The sequence below is a fragment of the Vicia villosa genome, linkage group LG5 (genome assembly GCF_029867415.1).
Source record: "Vicia villosa cultivar HV-30 ecotype Madison, WI linkage group LG5, Vvil1.0, whole genome shotgun sequence".
Taxonomy (NCBI): Eukaryota; Viridiplantae; Streptophyta; class Magnoliopsida; order Fabales; family Fabaceae; genus Vicia; species Vicia villosa.
The window spans coordinates 134,044,628-134,059,845 of record NC_081184.1 but is presented as its reverse complement, the minus strand read 5'-3'; the positions used below and the strand labels follow the sequence as shown (position 1 = coordinate 134,059,845).

Here is a 15,218-nt window from a genome sequence, read left to right as displayed (position 1 = left end):
TTGTTTTATTTAGATGTGCTGTGAAAAAGTGTAGGAGTGTGATTATTTTTAGCACAACTTGTAGATAAATTGTGTGTTTAAAAAAGATTACAACTTTTAAACTATAAATGAAAAAAAAGTCATTTAATAATTGATCTATTTAAACTAGAGCTTATTATTTTGATGATTGCTCAATAAAAGGTGGCAAAACTGAGAGTTATCTATTATATAAGAAAGATAGATGTTCTTGAAATTCCTAATTTATCCTTTTAACCAATACTAACCATTGAGGCTATCCATGTGGACTACCTAAGCTTCTAGCATTACTTCTTTATTCTTCCTTTTAGGTTATTTTATATATTTATTCTTCCTTTTATGTTTTTGATAAACACCAATCGTTTCATCACGTGATGCATTTTTACTGTGATGCATTAACTTTTTGTCAGATAATGTCTTCAACACACTCCGACCATTTAATTATTATTATATTTGTTTCCACTCTTTTCTTATTTCAAATTCAAAATTGTATCTCTATATGTTCACTTCTTTAACAATATATATTTCTTTGTGCAGGTTAAACAATTATTTTGATTTCAACAAAAATTAAGTGAAATTATTTGTTATCCTCTTCACAAAGGTATGAAAATAATTATAAAATAGTAAATGAATTATAAAACATTAAATGAATTATAAAACAATAAATAAATTATGAAAATAATTATAAAACAGTAAATGATTTTTTTTTTATTTCATCATTTGATATCATATACAACAGTAAATGATTTTTTTTTACTAATCATAAAAAACATTCATTTTTGGTCCCTGAACGGAAAAATTCAATGAAATAAATGGTCGTAATGAGAAACTTTTACGAAATATTTATTTTCTAGTAGTGTTTGGATCGTGTATATAGTATATATATATACCTTTACCATCCTTGTAAAAAGTGTTTTGATGATTGGATAATGGAAGTGTTATTTATAAAACTATCATTAATCTTAATACTTTTTTTTTTGTTACCTACAAAATTTCTGATGACAATATGGTTTGTTACTAGTTACTAGTAACAATAGTTTGTTACAATTGGTAACAAAATCTGCACACCACATTCTATATCATATAAATTCTAATAAGTGAACAACGTCTTCTTTTTTCCTGATTATTCTTCCTTCTATGTTCTTTGAGTCACCATTATGGCATCCTCATTGTTACTTGCAAGTTGCAACTAGTTTTAATTTTTAGAATATACAAAAACATACCCATATGTTTATTTATTTATTTTAATAATCCAACTGAGCTATCATAACAAACTTACAATAAGATCAAACGTTCTTATGCTTCTAAGATGCATAAACCTTTGGAATTGCTTATAAGACAAATGTCATGGAATAGTCGGAATAGGGCATCAAAAAGACAAAATCTAAAATTCCATCTTCAATTAATTTATGCAGAAGTTATGTAAAATAGTGCTGGTAAAATATAGTAGAGTGGTGAGACCCTAGATGTTATCAATCATAGACATAACTCGGTGTTACAATTTTTTTAACAGAATTTAATTAAATTTAAGTAGTTAATGGAGGTATGTGTACTTAACACATTTTGCATTCTTAATGTTCTACCATTGCATAAATTTCACTCTTGTGGAATTTTTCTGCAGAATTATCTTCTCATCGCGACTTTGATCAGCGTGAGTCTTGTATTTGGTTGCTATGTACTTGTTCAGGTTCTTCATTCACTTCATCTTCAACCTTCTAATGTAACTAACTAGTGTAGCCAGTACTGATTAACATAACTATATATAATCAACAGATTGGAGAAACATGCTTGAGCGACGTTAACGACTGTGGTACGGGGCTCCAGTGTCTGGAATGCAACTCGCAAAATCGGTGTACACGAGTTCGAACTGCTAGTCCTATTTCAAAAGTACTTGATCCTTGCCATACTTTCTTTATTTTAATTTTTGTTCTATAGCTGATACAATAAAGTTATTAATTGTAGGTGATGGAGCTTCCATTTAATCAGTACTCATGGCTTACAACTCATAACTCTTTTGCTTCGAGTGTAGCGAATTTGAGTATAAACTCTCAAATTTCGTCTGTCACGAATCAGGAAGACTCCATTACAGATCAGCTGCATGTATGTCACATATATTTCTATTCATAGTGAAAATCTTCTAATTAACTTTGAGTTATGATTTTACAGCAACTTGCTATTCATGTTCTGAAAGAGATCAATGTGTTCCTGACACAACACCGAACTGAGATCGTCACCGTTTTCATTAAGGATCATGTAACATCGCCAAATGGTATTAACAAGTTGTTTCGTAAAGCCGGTTTGAGGAAATTCTGGTTTCCATTGTATAAAATGCCAAAGAATGGTAGTGACTGGTTAACAGTGAAAAAAATGATAACCATGAATCATAGACTAATAGTGTTCACTTCAAATGCAACAAAAGAGGCTTCTGAACACATTGCCTATGAGTGGAACTATGTTGTAGAAAATAAATGTGAGTCTTATATATATATATATATACATAGTAGTTTAAAGAAATTTTACACTGTCAGTCAATCGTAACTGTCAAGTAATTTAATATTGCAGATGGAAATGACGGAATGAGTAGAGGTCATTGTTTAAATAGAGCAGAATCATTTCCAATGAACACGGCAACGAAGTCATTAGTCCTAATGAACTATTACAGAAATGTTCTAAGTTCTAATGAAGCTTGTAGGGATAACTCATCGCCATTGATTCGCAAGATGCATATATGCTATAGAGCTGCTGGTAATCGATGGCCTAACTATATTGCTGTTGATTTTTACAAGGTACAAGTTTTTTTGATGCAGATATATAATGTATATTTGTATGATTTATTGCTATGAGGTTCTACATTTCGTTGAATGGAATTGATTGTGTATTGCAGAGAGGTGATGGCGGGGGAGCCCCGGAAGCATTAGATGTTGCAAATCGAAACTTTTTTGGGCCGTAGATCAGTCATTTGTGCAACGTATGAAACTACTTTCATGTCAATTTTTTCTGCTACATGGGATGTAGAGCTTACAGGCTTAAGAACATATGTGCTACAAGTATGTTGATAGTTTTTGTTTCTGTCCTCCGTTTCATATCTAATTAATATGTATACTTTTTTTTGGACAAAATGTATACATGTATAATGTATTGTTTTTTGTCTGGTAACCATTCTATTGCTGAGTAACTATGATGATGACTATATGTATTTCTAAGGGAAGCAATTTTTGTGCTATATAAGATTAGCTTTGAGCAGTTTGTGGGGGGGTATCAATCAATACTCAAATAGGTTATGTTGTTTTATTTAGATGTGCTGTGAAAAAGTGTAGGAGTGTGATTATTTTTAGAGATAAATTGTGTGTTTAAAAAAAATTACAACTTTTAAACTATAAATAGAAAAAAAAAGTCATTTAATAATTTATCTATTTAAACTAGAGCTTATTAGTTTGATGATTGCTCAATAATACAGGTGGCGAAACAGAGAGAGTTATATTTAATTAAGGGTGATGCTAACGAGTGTTATGGGGCACTCTTTAAGATTTTCATATAAAAAATATTTTTTAAATAAATAAATCAATTCAATTTTCAATGCATTGAATATACGTTTTTTCAATAAACATTCATTTTTTCTTCTTAAAAGAAGTCAATTATTTCTATTTTTAATATATTGAATACAACTATATTTAACAAAACATACTTTTATTTTAAACTCGTAACCAGTGTCGTTGGAGTACTCGTTAACATTTTTCCTTTAATTAATAATAAATCACTACTACAAATAATATATTATGTTCTATAATAAATCTTTCACTTCAGCTAAAGAACAATGGAAGTGAAAATTATAGGCGTGCCACATTTTAAAATTTTTAAAATTAATATTATATATTCTCTCGATTAAGTTGTCAATCAAGAAAAAACAATTCAAAGACACCTCTTCGATGCTCATTGATAATCGAGAAGAAAAATATTCAAGGGACACACATTTGAATCCTAACAATTTTATTTTAGAATATTTTATTTTAATTTTGTTTATTATCCTTTACCTCGGTTGAGATGGCAATTAAGGAGAAAAATATTTAGGAGATACGCTCGAATCTCACTTTATTTATTTTTATTTTTATTTTTTTATGATCTATTATCTCGATTGAGCTGGCATGCGAGGAGAAAAGTATTGATCAACCCCTATTTTGAATTCCAACCGCTGCATTTTATTATTTTTTTATTTTTTATTTACGTCATATTATCTCGATTGAGCTAAAAAAGAGAAAATTTTGTCTAATTTGACGTAAAAATCAAGTAATATATCTTTGTTGTCAATTTATAAAGTAACAATCATCAAGATATTGTCAACTCATCAATCTACATCAACCATATGTATGTATGAGAGTACAATATAAGACGGTGGTGAATTAGATTTTTTAGATTTTAAGAGTTTTTAAGAGATGGTTCTTATGTTCTTATTTTTATGAAAATATGTTGATGAACTTATGAACTTATGCCTTTGTCTCTGGTATCCTGAAAAATAACAAAAACAACAACCATCTCTTTTCTCTCCCTTTTTGACATTATCAAGGAAAAAAAGAGTAAAATACAAAATAGTATAATAATATAAGAGAAATGAAACAATAAACATAAAATAACTTACATTCTTCACAATACTAACATATGAAGTCAAAGTTGAAATCAATGTTGATGTTTCTTCAAAACCTCTTTCAATCAATGAAACTTTTAGAACTACTATATCATATGGTCTTGTATTTGAAAGAATTAATCTTGACTTGACAATACTAGCATATGATCTTAAAGTACCTACTAAACAATTAATAATGATTAGGTACCTAATTAAAAGTATGAGAGTGCAATTTAAAAGGGGGTGTGAATTAGATTTTTCATATTTATAAAGTTTTTAAGGGATGGTTTTTATGTTCTTATTTTTCCAAAAAACGTTGATGAATTTATGAAGTAAACTGTTGAATTTAAATGCAAAAAAATAAATAACACAAAGATGTATACTAGTTTCTCTTATCAACCAAGGGTACATCTAATCTCTCACACTTCATGAAAGATTTTCACTATTGTTAGATCTTTGTACATGTCTCACACCACGACTTCTCTTACAATCTTCTAACATCAAGATAGAAGCACACCACTTTCTTGATTTCACAAAAACACAAAACCGGTTCTTTTTTCGTTTAGCAATAGTAAAGCTGCTACTGTCGCATAAATGGGAGGCTGAGAGGGAGATAGTTGGGTGTGGGCGATTTGGGGATAGGTCCTGGTTTGATTGGAACAAAGTTTTTTGTTGCAGGAGCTATATAAAGAGTTGGGAGTAGCGATTTTAGTGAGGAATCCGACGGATAAGGCTTGCTGAAATTCTGATTCAGCGAGAGGGTATTCAGTCAGAAGTGGCTTGGAGATTATTTCTCAGATGCATTCTAGAGTTGAATTAGCACCAGGGTGTTTAGAAGCTATTAATTTTGGTTGGGATTCAGTGGTTTCTTATAGGATCAAAGCGTTCGGGTGGAGGTGTATGCTCAATAGATTACAGAAGCGTGATCTTCTTTCTAGAAGGGGAATTACTTTTTCGCACCAGGAGGGTTATTGTGTATTTTGTTCGGATGTGATGGAATCTTTGAATCATGTTTTTCTAAATTATAAAGTTACCAAGATTAAATGGTCAGAGTTGAAAATTTGGACATGTATGTCTTTGAACCCTTCTTATTTGGTTTGGGAGAGCTTTAACGAATGGAATCATGGGAGTGGGAAGAAGAAAGTGAACATTAGGAAGAGAGGTTTGATTTGGTTGGCGGCGGCGTGGGCCATATGAAGGATGAGAAATGATATTATCTTTAATGAGGGTCGTTGTAATGTTTTAAATTTGAATTGTGATATTTAAATGGAGGCTTAGAAATGGTCTTTTTTGGGAGAAATTTCAAACTTCAAGTGTAATTTTTATGACTTCTGCAAAAAGCCGAACTTTTATTTGAGTTAAGTTAGAGTTGGTTTATAATTTCTCTTTTCTTCTAAATTTTTTTTTCTTTCAATTTTTATAAATGGGTTAGAATATCCTTAGTACTTTTTTTCAATGAAGCTTTGATTATAAAAAAATATTCTCTCATTTCATATCATGAGGATTAAACGGAAACTATATAACTCAAGTTTTTTATGTGGAATATGTCCATGCAATTGCCTACGTGACTTGAACTTAAAGCAAAGCAAACCAAAATTTTCTCTAACTCGTGGCTTAATTTAACTGCGCACTACTTAGTCCGCACAAAGACTAATAATACTATATCTTCCGTCAAAATTTTAAAAAATAAATTAAGCAGACATTGATTAATTCTGAACGGTAAAGCTTGTGAAGGTTTTTCTAGTTCTAGCTTCTAGCTTTGAAGTAAAGCAATCTACAATCTTCATGTTTGATAACTTGTACGTAAAGCAATTATTGTCATGTTTATTAGGCGTTAGCTTTTTAAGCTTCAACAAAAGTTGCTTCAAAAAATAAAATGTTGAACTTTTTCTTTGTTTGTTTGTTCATATGACCCAAGCGTTTTTTATTGTTGAATAAAATTAAATAAATACAACAATAACTTAAAAATAATAATTGACAAATAATTAATTATTTAAAATGGTTGATTGCTAATATTAACAACTTGTGGATAAGAATACATAGTATATGTTGTCGTTATTAAGATGGAATTTTAGACCAACAATTTACACACACTAATCCAAATAGTAATACCAATTGATTTATTTTGTTCATCCATAATTTTATTGTGTTGCCTAGATTCTAAAAAAATAAAATTATAGTAAATGGTGACATATAATAGAATAAATATCATAAGATAAAAAAATGATGTATCTTTTCGACTTACATTAATAAAAAAGTTATGTATGGTATCTCTTTTATAATTTGTAAGTTGCAGTCTTTTTACTTTGCATATAATTTCCTTTTTTTTTCCAAAAATTAATTGAAGTAATTTTTAAACTTTTAGCTTTTATCTTGATATAATAACTCAGACGGCTTTCATCGCGTTCATCTAAGCTCAATGCATGAATCTATATGACTCTCATTATGCTTATTTAAAGCTCATACTGGAGCATAATACAAGAACCCATTAGGTTCTCTTTGCACTTATCCAAACTCAAAACTAGAGAACAATGCAAGAATCCACAAGGCTAAAGTTGCACCTATATAAGACTCTTATGCTAGCACAATGCATGAACTCACCAAGCTCTCCTTTCGCTTATCTAAGATTCTAATCGAGGCACATTCCAAGAACCCACCTGACTTTCCTTGCGCTTATCTAAAATTCCAACTTAAGCACAATTTAGGAACCCTTCGGGATCTTCTTACGCTTATCTAAGACTCTAATTGAAGCACAATGCAAGAATCCACTAGAGTCTCCTAGCACTTATCTAAGACTCATATAAGATAATAATGCATGAATCCATCAGGTTCTCCTTGCGCTTACTAAAGACTTCTACTAATGCACAATGTAGGAACCCATGAAGATCTCCTCGCGCTTACTAAAGATTCGTATGCGAGCACAATGTAGGAACCCTTTAGATACTTCTCGGGCTTACTAAAAACTCATATAGTAACGATATGCTAAAACCCCAGGGGCTCTCATTGTGCCTATGGGAGACTCCTTATGGGATATATGCTAGAACCTTGCGTCCACGAGCTACTCCCCTTAGGGTATGATCAATGAATCAACATATAACAAAATCATAAAAAAGCAAAAAGCTTGAGTTGTAGCGGAAGCCCGCCCTTGAAGGATGATCGACCTACTCTAAAGGCACTTCCCCCCTTACACACATGTTCTTGTGTTCTTACCAAGAACGGGGCAGATAATCAAAGGACGTAATGCAATCTTCGAACAACCTTGATCATGATCTACTAAGCTTGCCAATACAAGAGAAATGACGCCCCCTTCAACGAGGCTAACTCAACATCGAATGGCTGAGACAACTTCTTTTGATCATAGAGGCGACATTGCATTGTTAAGACATATCATTCAAAGCACTTTGCCCATACAGATTGTGGATTTATATGCTCATAAGTATAATTATTGTAGCAATCTTTGGATATATTTTGTTTTGACAACAACACTCTAAATTGAAGTCTTCATCAGAAATGTTTATCAACTCTATCTAGTTTTGATGATGACAACACAGTGAGGTGAAGTCGTCATCTCATGTAACAATCAAGGTGTGGTGCTTGAAGATTAAGTTGTCAGAGCCCCTCTCTAGAAGACAACACCTAATATCAAGCGACATTTAGTGGAGTTATTGAAGATTTCTAATCAAACAACCTCTCTGATGATGGTGCATATCAAGAAGAGTTATTAAGCATCATAAAATAGAAAAATTCAAGTCACAGATGAAATGCTGAATCAATGTGGAATCAAGCATGGGATCTTGAATCTCCAGAGCTGTGAAAAAGAGGAAGTGTGAAAGCTCGACTTTCCCATGTCGAGTAATTTGTGTCTGTAAAAGTATAATATTAACCATTGAAAATACTAAGGCAAATCACACACTCACTTTCAAATGATCGAAAAGTCTTTCTAGTTTTATTAAAACAACCGGGAAATATTTTTGTGCTTAGCTAATTAATTGTATACTCATTCTAATCAAATAAAAGGTTTTTTTTACATGACATAATTGATTAGTCCATTAGAATTAATCAATTATCACTTTTATAACCCAAATAATTGATTATTAACACTATTTGCTTGTTATTTACTAGTATCAATCTAATTATAAATTAGAATTCTATTCCTTAAAAAAACATTCCAATAATTTGTTTTTTTCTCAATCTTGATAAAAATGTCAAAATATAGAAAAATATGAACCCATGTTGGATTTTTCATAACTTTAATGAAAATGTCAAAATGTGGAACAATTTTAACTTGTTGTTGCATTTTTCTTATGTCAATATATAACCCGGTCCACCTTAAAACTTGAATGTTTTCACGTATGCTTACACGTCTTCCTCATAACCTTTCACACTTATTATGCACAAAATTCAAATTTCTCATTCATCTTCTCTGACACATTTTCCATTACTACTTTACCTTCCATTGGAGAGCACCACATTTTCTCTCTCTCTCTTTCTCTCCCTTCCTCCAATGATGAAGGTAGCATCCAATTTCTCTGTTTTCTATCTCCTAAAATAGAATTTCAATTATTTTACCTGTGTTTTTTCCTCTTTTGCAGAACTCAACAACAACAACAACAAAAACAACCACCCTTTTTGTCATTTTGCTCTTTCTCCATTCCTCACTTGCTCTCAAGGTACACTCTTTTCTGAATTTTTTGATATTTTCAGTAACCCTTTTTGGTTCTTTGAGCTAAACTGAACCCTTTTCAACAGGAGGGACAAATATGCTTAGCAGATAAAAACTGTGATTCTGGTTTACACTGTGAAACGTGTGTGGCTAATGGAAACTTGCGACCAAGGTGCACTCGTACACAACCAGTTAACCCTACTTCAAAGGTTTCATCTTTTTTCTTGTTGTTGATTTTGAAGTTTTCTTTTGTTGTGGTGCCTAACGTTATAAAGTATCTGTTTTTATATAGGTGAAAGGGTTGCCATTTAATCGGTATTCATGGTTAACAACACATAATTCATTTGCACTTTTGGGTCAGAAATCAGCAACAGGGTCTGTGATTCTTGCTCCCACCAATCAGCAAGATACCATTACCTCTCAGCTTAATGTAATGTTCTCTTCTATCTCTTGATAAAATTATGATTTCAATTTTAGAAGCAATTGTTATGATTAAAGTTAAATATTTTTGATAATATGATGATTGTGATTGATGAGAATTAAATCCCAAAATTATTAAGAGTTTAATGGATATACGTTGTCACTTGTCGTCGTAGTTGCATATGTTTGGTTATGCGGCCAAGAAAATTGATTTGAAGGTAAAAGTGATTAATGTTTGGATAACCTTTTTGTAAAAATGAGCTGGTCAGTAAATATTTTAGTATAAAAATCACGTTTAGACTCAAAAGCTATAAATCATAGCTTTAAGTAGAATCAATTCTAAAAAAGACTAATCAATTTTACTCGAGAGAATCAAGAATCAATTCTGGATGCTCCAAAAATTATAGAAGTGAGTTGACATGTCAGAGTAGTAGATTCTTATTGGATGCAAGTTTGGTTTATCTTAGTGCATCTCCTTTAAATTCAATTATTAATTATGTTGTTTGGTTGTTTCTAGGAAAGTTTTAAATGTGAGAAAATGAAAGTGAAAAGAAAAGGAAACCTCATTGAAACTTTAAGCATATATGTTAGTTAGATGATCATTTGTTGTGTATCTCAATCTGTTACGTCTGAGCCTACTTACAAAGAAAGCTAAGCTTGTGCTTTCTGAATATTGCATCATCAGAACATAATGTCCCCACTTTCAATTATCTAATTGAAAAGTTCTCAAAGTGGTTGTAGGGTTGTTGGAGAATAATAGTAATAGTTAACTATATATAATATGATAGTTTAGTCTTATGAATGTGCTGCATGTTTGGTTATGGGAGATTATATATTAAATTGATTAAAACAACTAGGATTTGTTTACATGGTTGAATAGTTCAATTGATTAATTAATTATTAATTTTTTGTTGGATTAGTTAGAGACTTGGTATCATGGTATGAAATGGTACTACTTTCTTGTTTGAGAATGTTTGTAGTTTTTTAATGACATGTTGGAACTTGTTGAAGCAGCCCTATTAAATAAATAGTATAATCTGTTTTTGAAAAATGGTTTTGAAGTTATCAAATCTAGCCTGAGGATGTTAATGGGTCAAAGTTCAAACACGGACATAATAGAAGTGAAGACTTGTAACTCTTCCTGTTTGGATAAACATTTTATTAAGCACTTATAGCATAAACGCTTATTATATAAGTGATTATGTATAAGCTATTTTTATTTATAACAAAAGATAAATTGAAGTCAATTTTTTTTTCATATAAACTACAAGTTGTTTTCATAAGCCGTCTTTTAGAATTTATGGAAATAAGCTGAAAATAACTTCCTTGCATAACTTGACTACAATTGCTAACAGAAGTTTAAGCTACTACAACTTCTTGAGGATATTATTGATTTCAGATTTTGACACCTTAAGCTTACATTTCACATTTTTTCTTTCAGAATGGTGTACGAGGATTGATGCTCGACTTGTATGACTTCGAGAATGATGTTTGGCTGTGTCACTCATTTGGTGGCCAGTGTTTCAACTATACAGCTTTTGTAAGTAACAAATTGTTTATTTCTTGCTATTCCAAATTAAGTACAAAGTAGAATCTTGAAAACTTATAGCTTCTGGTTATTATGCTTTTACTTCAATAGTTAATAGTTATCCAAATTGTGAACAATGCAGCAACCTGCCATCAATGTTCTCAAAGAGATCCAAGCATTTCTCGAAGCAAATCCATCGGAGATTGTTACTATCATTATCGAAGATTACGTTACTTCGCCAAAAGGCCTAACAAAGGTCTTTAACGCTGCTGGTCTGAGAAAGTACTGGTTTCCCGTATCTCGAATGCCAAAAAATGGTGGAGACTGGCCAACAGTAGATGATATGGTCCAGAAGAACCAACGTTTAGTAGTCTTCACTTCAAAATCAGCTAAGGAAGCTTCCGAAGGGATAGCCTATGAATGGCGATATTTAGTAGAAAACCAATGTAAGTAATTAATTACTAAGTTCCTAAAACTTAAGTTAACTATGGTATTGGTAACAAGATTGTAAATGTGATTTAAGAGGTCAATTTTAATTTTTGCAGATGGAAATTCAAATGGAGGAATGAAGGCCGGTTCGTGTCCAAATCGCGCAGAATCACCGTCTATGAACACAACATCTAGATCGTTAGTCCTAGTGAACTACTTTCGAGATCTTCCAGATGAAACTCAATCTTGCAAGGACAATTCAGCTCCTTTGCTTAACATGGTTAACACTTGCTATCAAGCAGCCGGAAAACGTTGGGCTAATTTCATTGCTGTTGATTTCTACAAGGTATTATACTATTAGTTTTCTTTTGAATTGATTTTTCCAATACTGGCACTATATAGTATAACAGAATTTGAACAAATTACTAATGTTCAACGATATACTATATTTAGTACAAAGTGTTGTCAAATAGGAGATACACCGGCACTATAGCACAAGAATTTAAGATTTACTACACAAGTTGTGAATCTGTGATGATATAATATACTTTTTTTGATCACATTGATGTTTCAGAGGAGTGATGGAGGTGGAGCTCCAGAAGCAGTTGATGTAGCGAATGGTCATCTAGTATGTGGATGTGGAAACATAGCCTCCTGCAAGGTTTGTAACCATTACTTTCATTCTCTTCTATATTTGTTACTAGCATATACTGAATTTTCAGTTTTGATCTGCGCAGGCTAACATGACATTCGGAGCATCATGTCAGTTGCCTGAGGCTGAACTAGCTCCAGCCCGTGAAGCAGCACAGGAATCCAGCTTTAGCATTCTAAATTGCAAGCCAGCTAGTTTATTGTTGTCTTTTGCCATTACACTTTTGGCCATGCTCTTGGCATTGTGAAAGGATTTGGATTTGGTGTAGTAACTCAGTCACGCAGCTTTCCATCGCAACCATTTGATCTTAAATTATCTCGCTTTTTCCACTGCAGAGAATCTGGGTCCTTGTTATAGTAAAACTGATTATGCGATAAGACACTGCTTGTTTAGAATAATATAGATGATTTTGTGTAGTGGCTTTTTGTTTTATTGTTTAATGTAGGAGTGAGATTTGAAAGCTGTAATTTATTTATTTTTTTCTTTGGTGCAAATTGTATTTGTAATTTTATAGTCTGGTTAGGAGTGAATTCAACTGTCTCATTAACCTGATACTATTCTGAAATTGTTAATGTGGTGAGTGATATGGTATTTTATTTTGTTAAGAGTGCACTCATAAATTTAGGATATTTAACATACTTTTATATACATCATGGGTTGTGTAAGTAATAAACAAGAATAATGTTATTTAAGCATGTGTTCGGTAACACCGTGGCCACCAGCTGCCGCATGTTTAAGTCACGCCTCAACTATGAATGTTTAGGCTTAGGGGAGTGTTTTGAGCTAAGCTATCCAACTAAAAAACTTAGAAGACGGATCAAAATCCTTATTTTTAAAATGGAGGGATTAAAACTCAACAAAATAAAAAAAAAAAATAAAGAGATTAAAGTTGCAATTAAGTCTTGATTTTAATCTTTATTCATTTATGTTAGATCAGATGATTAATTTTCAGTTTTAATTAAGTTTTTTTCATTAACAATTATTCTCTTTAACCTTCGATCAAGAGGAATTAACTTGCCACCTCCTGATTTATACCTGACACCCCCCATCCCCTTCCCCATTTTGCATTCTTTTACCGTTATGCTCTTGCCTAAATTATTAAATTTTAAAAAGTATAAGTTTTTACCAGAAGTTTCAAATTATATCGGAAAATTTTGAAAAAATACCTAGAATTTCAAAATTTCCATGAGTTTTTACTGGAAATTTTTGATAAAAACTCATGAAAAATAACCTACAATTCTGAAAGTATGCATTTTTTACCGAAAATTCCGATAAAAACTCTTGTACTTTTTAACCAAAATTTAAAAATGCATTTTTCTGGAAATTTTGAATGAACTACTGAAATTTTCATTCGACCATTTTGTTTTTTTATTAGCGACATTTTTGACATTATAAAATTTTTGGGGTGTGAGATTTAAAATTTCGGGTGGTAGATTAAATCCTATTGGATCAGGAGATTAATCTTTTATTCTAATGGGCTTAGATCTGACTCTTCCGGGAAAATTATACCCCATACCCCTACGTTTATCCCAATACCCCTACAAAAAAAAATTCCGGACAAATTTACCCCTGTATAAATAGTAGAAATTACAAAATTTTTAACTTTTTCCCTCATTCTTACCGTTCCGGTTGCTGTAGGGAAAAGAAAAAAAATTTCAGCCAAAACCGGATGACCCAGGGTCTGCATTTCCGGTTCTCAGTTCAAGCAAAAAGTAAGTTTTTCCAAAAAATTTCTCAGCCGGATAACCCAGCGTTGGGGTTTCCAGTTCATGTCGTTACCAGCCGGATAACCCAGTGATGGGGTTTCCGGTTCATGTAGTTACCAGCAGGATAACCCAGTGATGGGGTTTCCGATTCTTGTTTCCCTCAGCCGGATAACCCCCCCTTGGGGTTTCCGGTTCCTATTTTTTTTTTTTCGTTTTTTTTTATTTTTTGATATTATATTTTTTTTAAAATATTTTTTTTAATTGTTAACTTTTTTTTTAGTGGTTCGAAGAAGAGGAGGTGCGATCGACGGAACGCGTCAAAGAGGAAGACAACGTTGAGAGGCTGATGGCGAGGGACAGCAGGGAGGTGCACCTGAGGTTGGTTCGCAGCATCCGACATTTCCTGGAGGACCTACTGATACATCTTTATTGGTTAGATATCAGAGTCATGTTGTCTATCATTTATGGTTGGGCGAGGTACGCAAATGTTTTCTTAAATGTTTTTTTTAAAATTACATGTACTTATATATTAACATATATTACAAATTATTTTCAGGAGAGACAACCAAAGCCAACCTTAAAGGTTGCTGCACATGGCAGCAAATTAATAGGATGGGTTCCGCCAATGCTCCCAAGGCAGATGAATGATTGGATAGTTGCATCTGGTCTGTCATCTTTGCAGCATACTAGTTTGGCCAGGATAGATACACATCTGTTATCTGCTTTTGTTGAGAGATGGCATCCTGAAACATCGTCATTTCATATGTCGTTCGGCGAGATGACCATCACGCTAGATGATGTTTCATGTCTTCTTCATGTACCGATTAGGGGCGAGCTGGTTGACCCCGATGTTGTTGTCACCGATTATGATGCTATCCATCTAGCTGTTGAGTTGTTTGGTGTTTCACTGAGTGATGCCACTGCGGAGGCTTCTACTGTTAGGGGTCCTTACTATAAATTGGATTGGTTGAAGCAAATTTTTGAGCAACAGAGAGCGGCAAATAACTTTACGGGTGCTATGAGAGCCTACATGATGTTGCTATTAGGTTGTACTATTCTTGCCGACAAGACTTTTACTCTTGTCGAGGCAAAATATCTAAACCCACAATTTCCATCATCTCTTACATCAACAATGTCATCAATAAATGGTCTGATGTAATCTGGAAATTGTACAATGTATTTATCAA

The 15,218-nt window shown here is 32.3% G+C and overlaps 4 protein-coding genes across 4 annotated transcripts in view; all 4 read left to right on the top strand.

The window, feature by feature from the left end:
• LOC131602580 (PI-PLC X domain-containing protein At5g67130-like) overlaps positions 1-613 on the top strand; it is a 25,895-nt gene extending 25,282 nt beyond the window's left edge. The window contains exon 9 of the mRNA XM_058874730.1: positions 553-613. The gene's annotated coding sequence lies outside the window, so the exon portion shown is untranslated. The remainder of the gene's footprint in view (positions 1-552) is intronic.
• Positions 614-656: 43 nt separating this feature from the next.
• Positions 657-3,421, top strand: LOC131602581 (PI-PLC X domain-containing protein At5g67130-like). The gene is made up of 6 exons (XM_058874731.1): positions 657-1,666; positions 1,789-1,902; positions 1,978-2,115; positions 2,182-2,485; positions 2,578-2,801; positions 2,900-3,421. Exons 1-6 carry the CDS (start codon positions 1,553-1,555, stop codon positions 2,963-2,965), a joined length of 960 nt encoding a protein of 319 aa, XP_058730714.1. The 5' UTR covers positions 657-1,552; the 3' UTR covers positions 2,966-3,421.
• A 5,548-nt stretch (positions 3,422-8,969) lies between these two features.
• Positions 8,970-12,924, top strand: LOC131607414 (PI-PLC X domain-containing protein At5g67130-like). Its single transcript, XM_058879421.1, has 9 exons — positions 8,970-9,146; positions 9,226-9,303; positions 9,383-9,505; positions 9,589-9,726; positions 11,158-11,256; positions 11,387-11,690; positions 11,790-12,019; positions 12,248-12,334; positions 12,411-12,924. Exons 1-9 carry the CDS (start codon positions 9,024-9,026, stop codon positions 12,570-12,572), a joined length of 1,344 nt encoding a protein of 447 aa, XP_058735404.1. The 5' UTR covers positions 8,970-9,023; the 3' UTR covers positions 12,573-12,924.
• Positions 12,925-14,122: 1,198 nt separating this feature from the next.
• On the top strand, positions 14,123-15,190 carry LOC131605493 (protein MAIN-LIKE 1-like). The gene is made up of 3 exons (XM_058877841.1): positions 14,123-14,140; positions 14,312-14,398; positions 14,588-15,190. Exons 1-3 carry the CDS (start codon positions 14,123-14,125, stop codon positions 15,188-15,190), a joined length of 708 nt encoding a protein of 235 aa, XP_058733824.1.
• Positions 15,191-15,218: the final 28 nt, after the last annotated feature.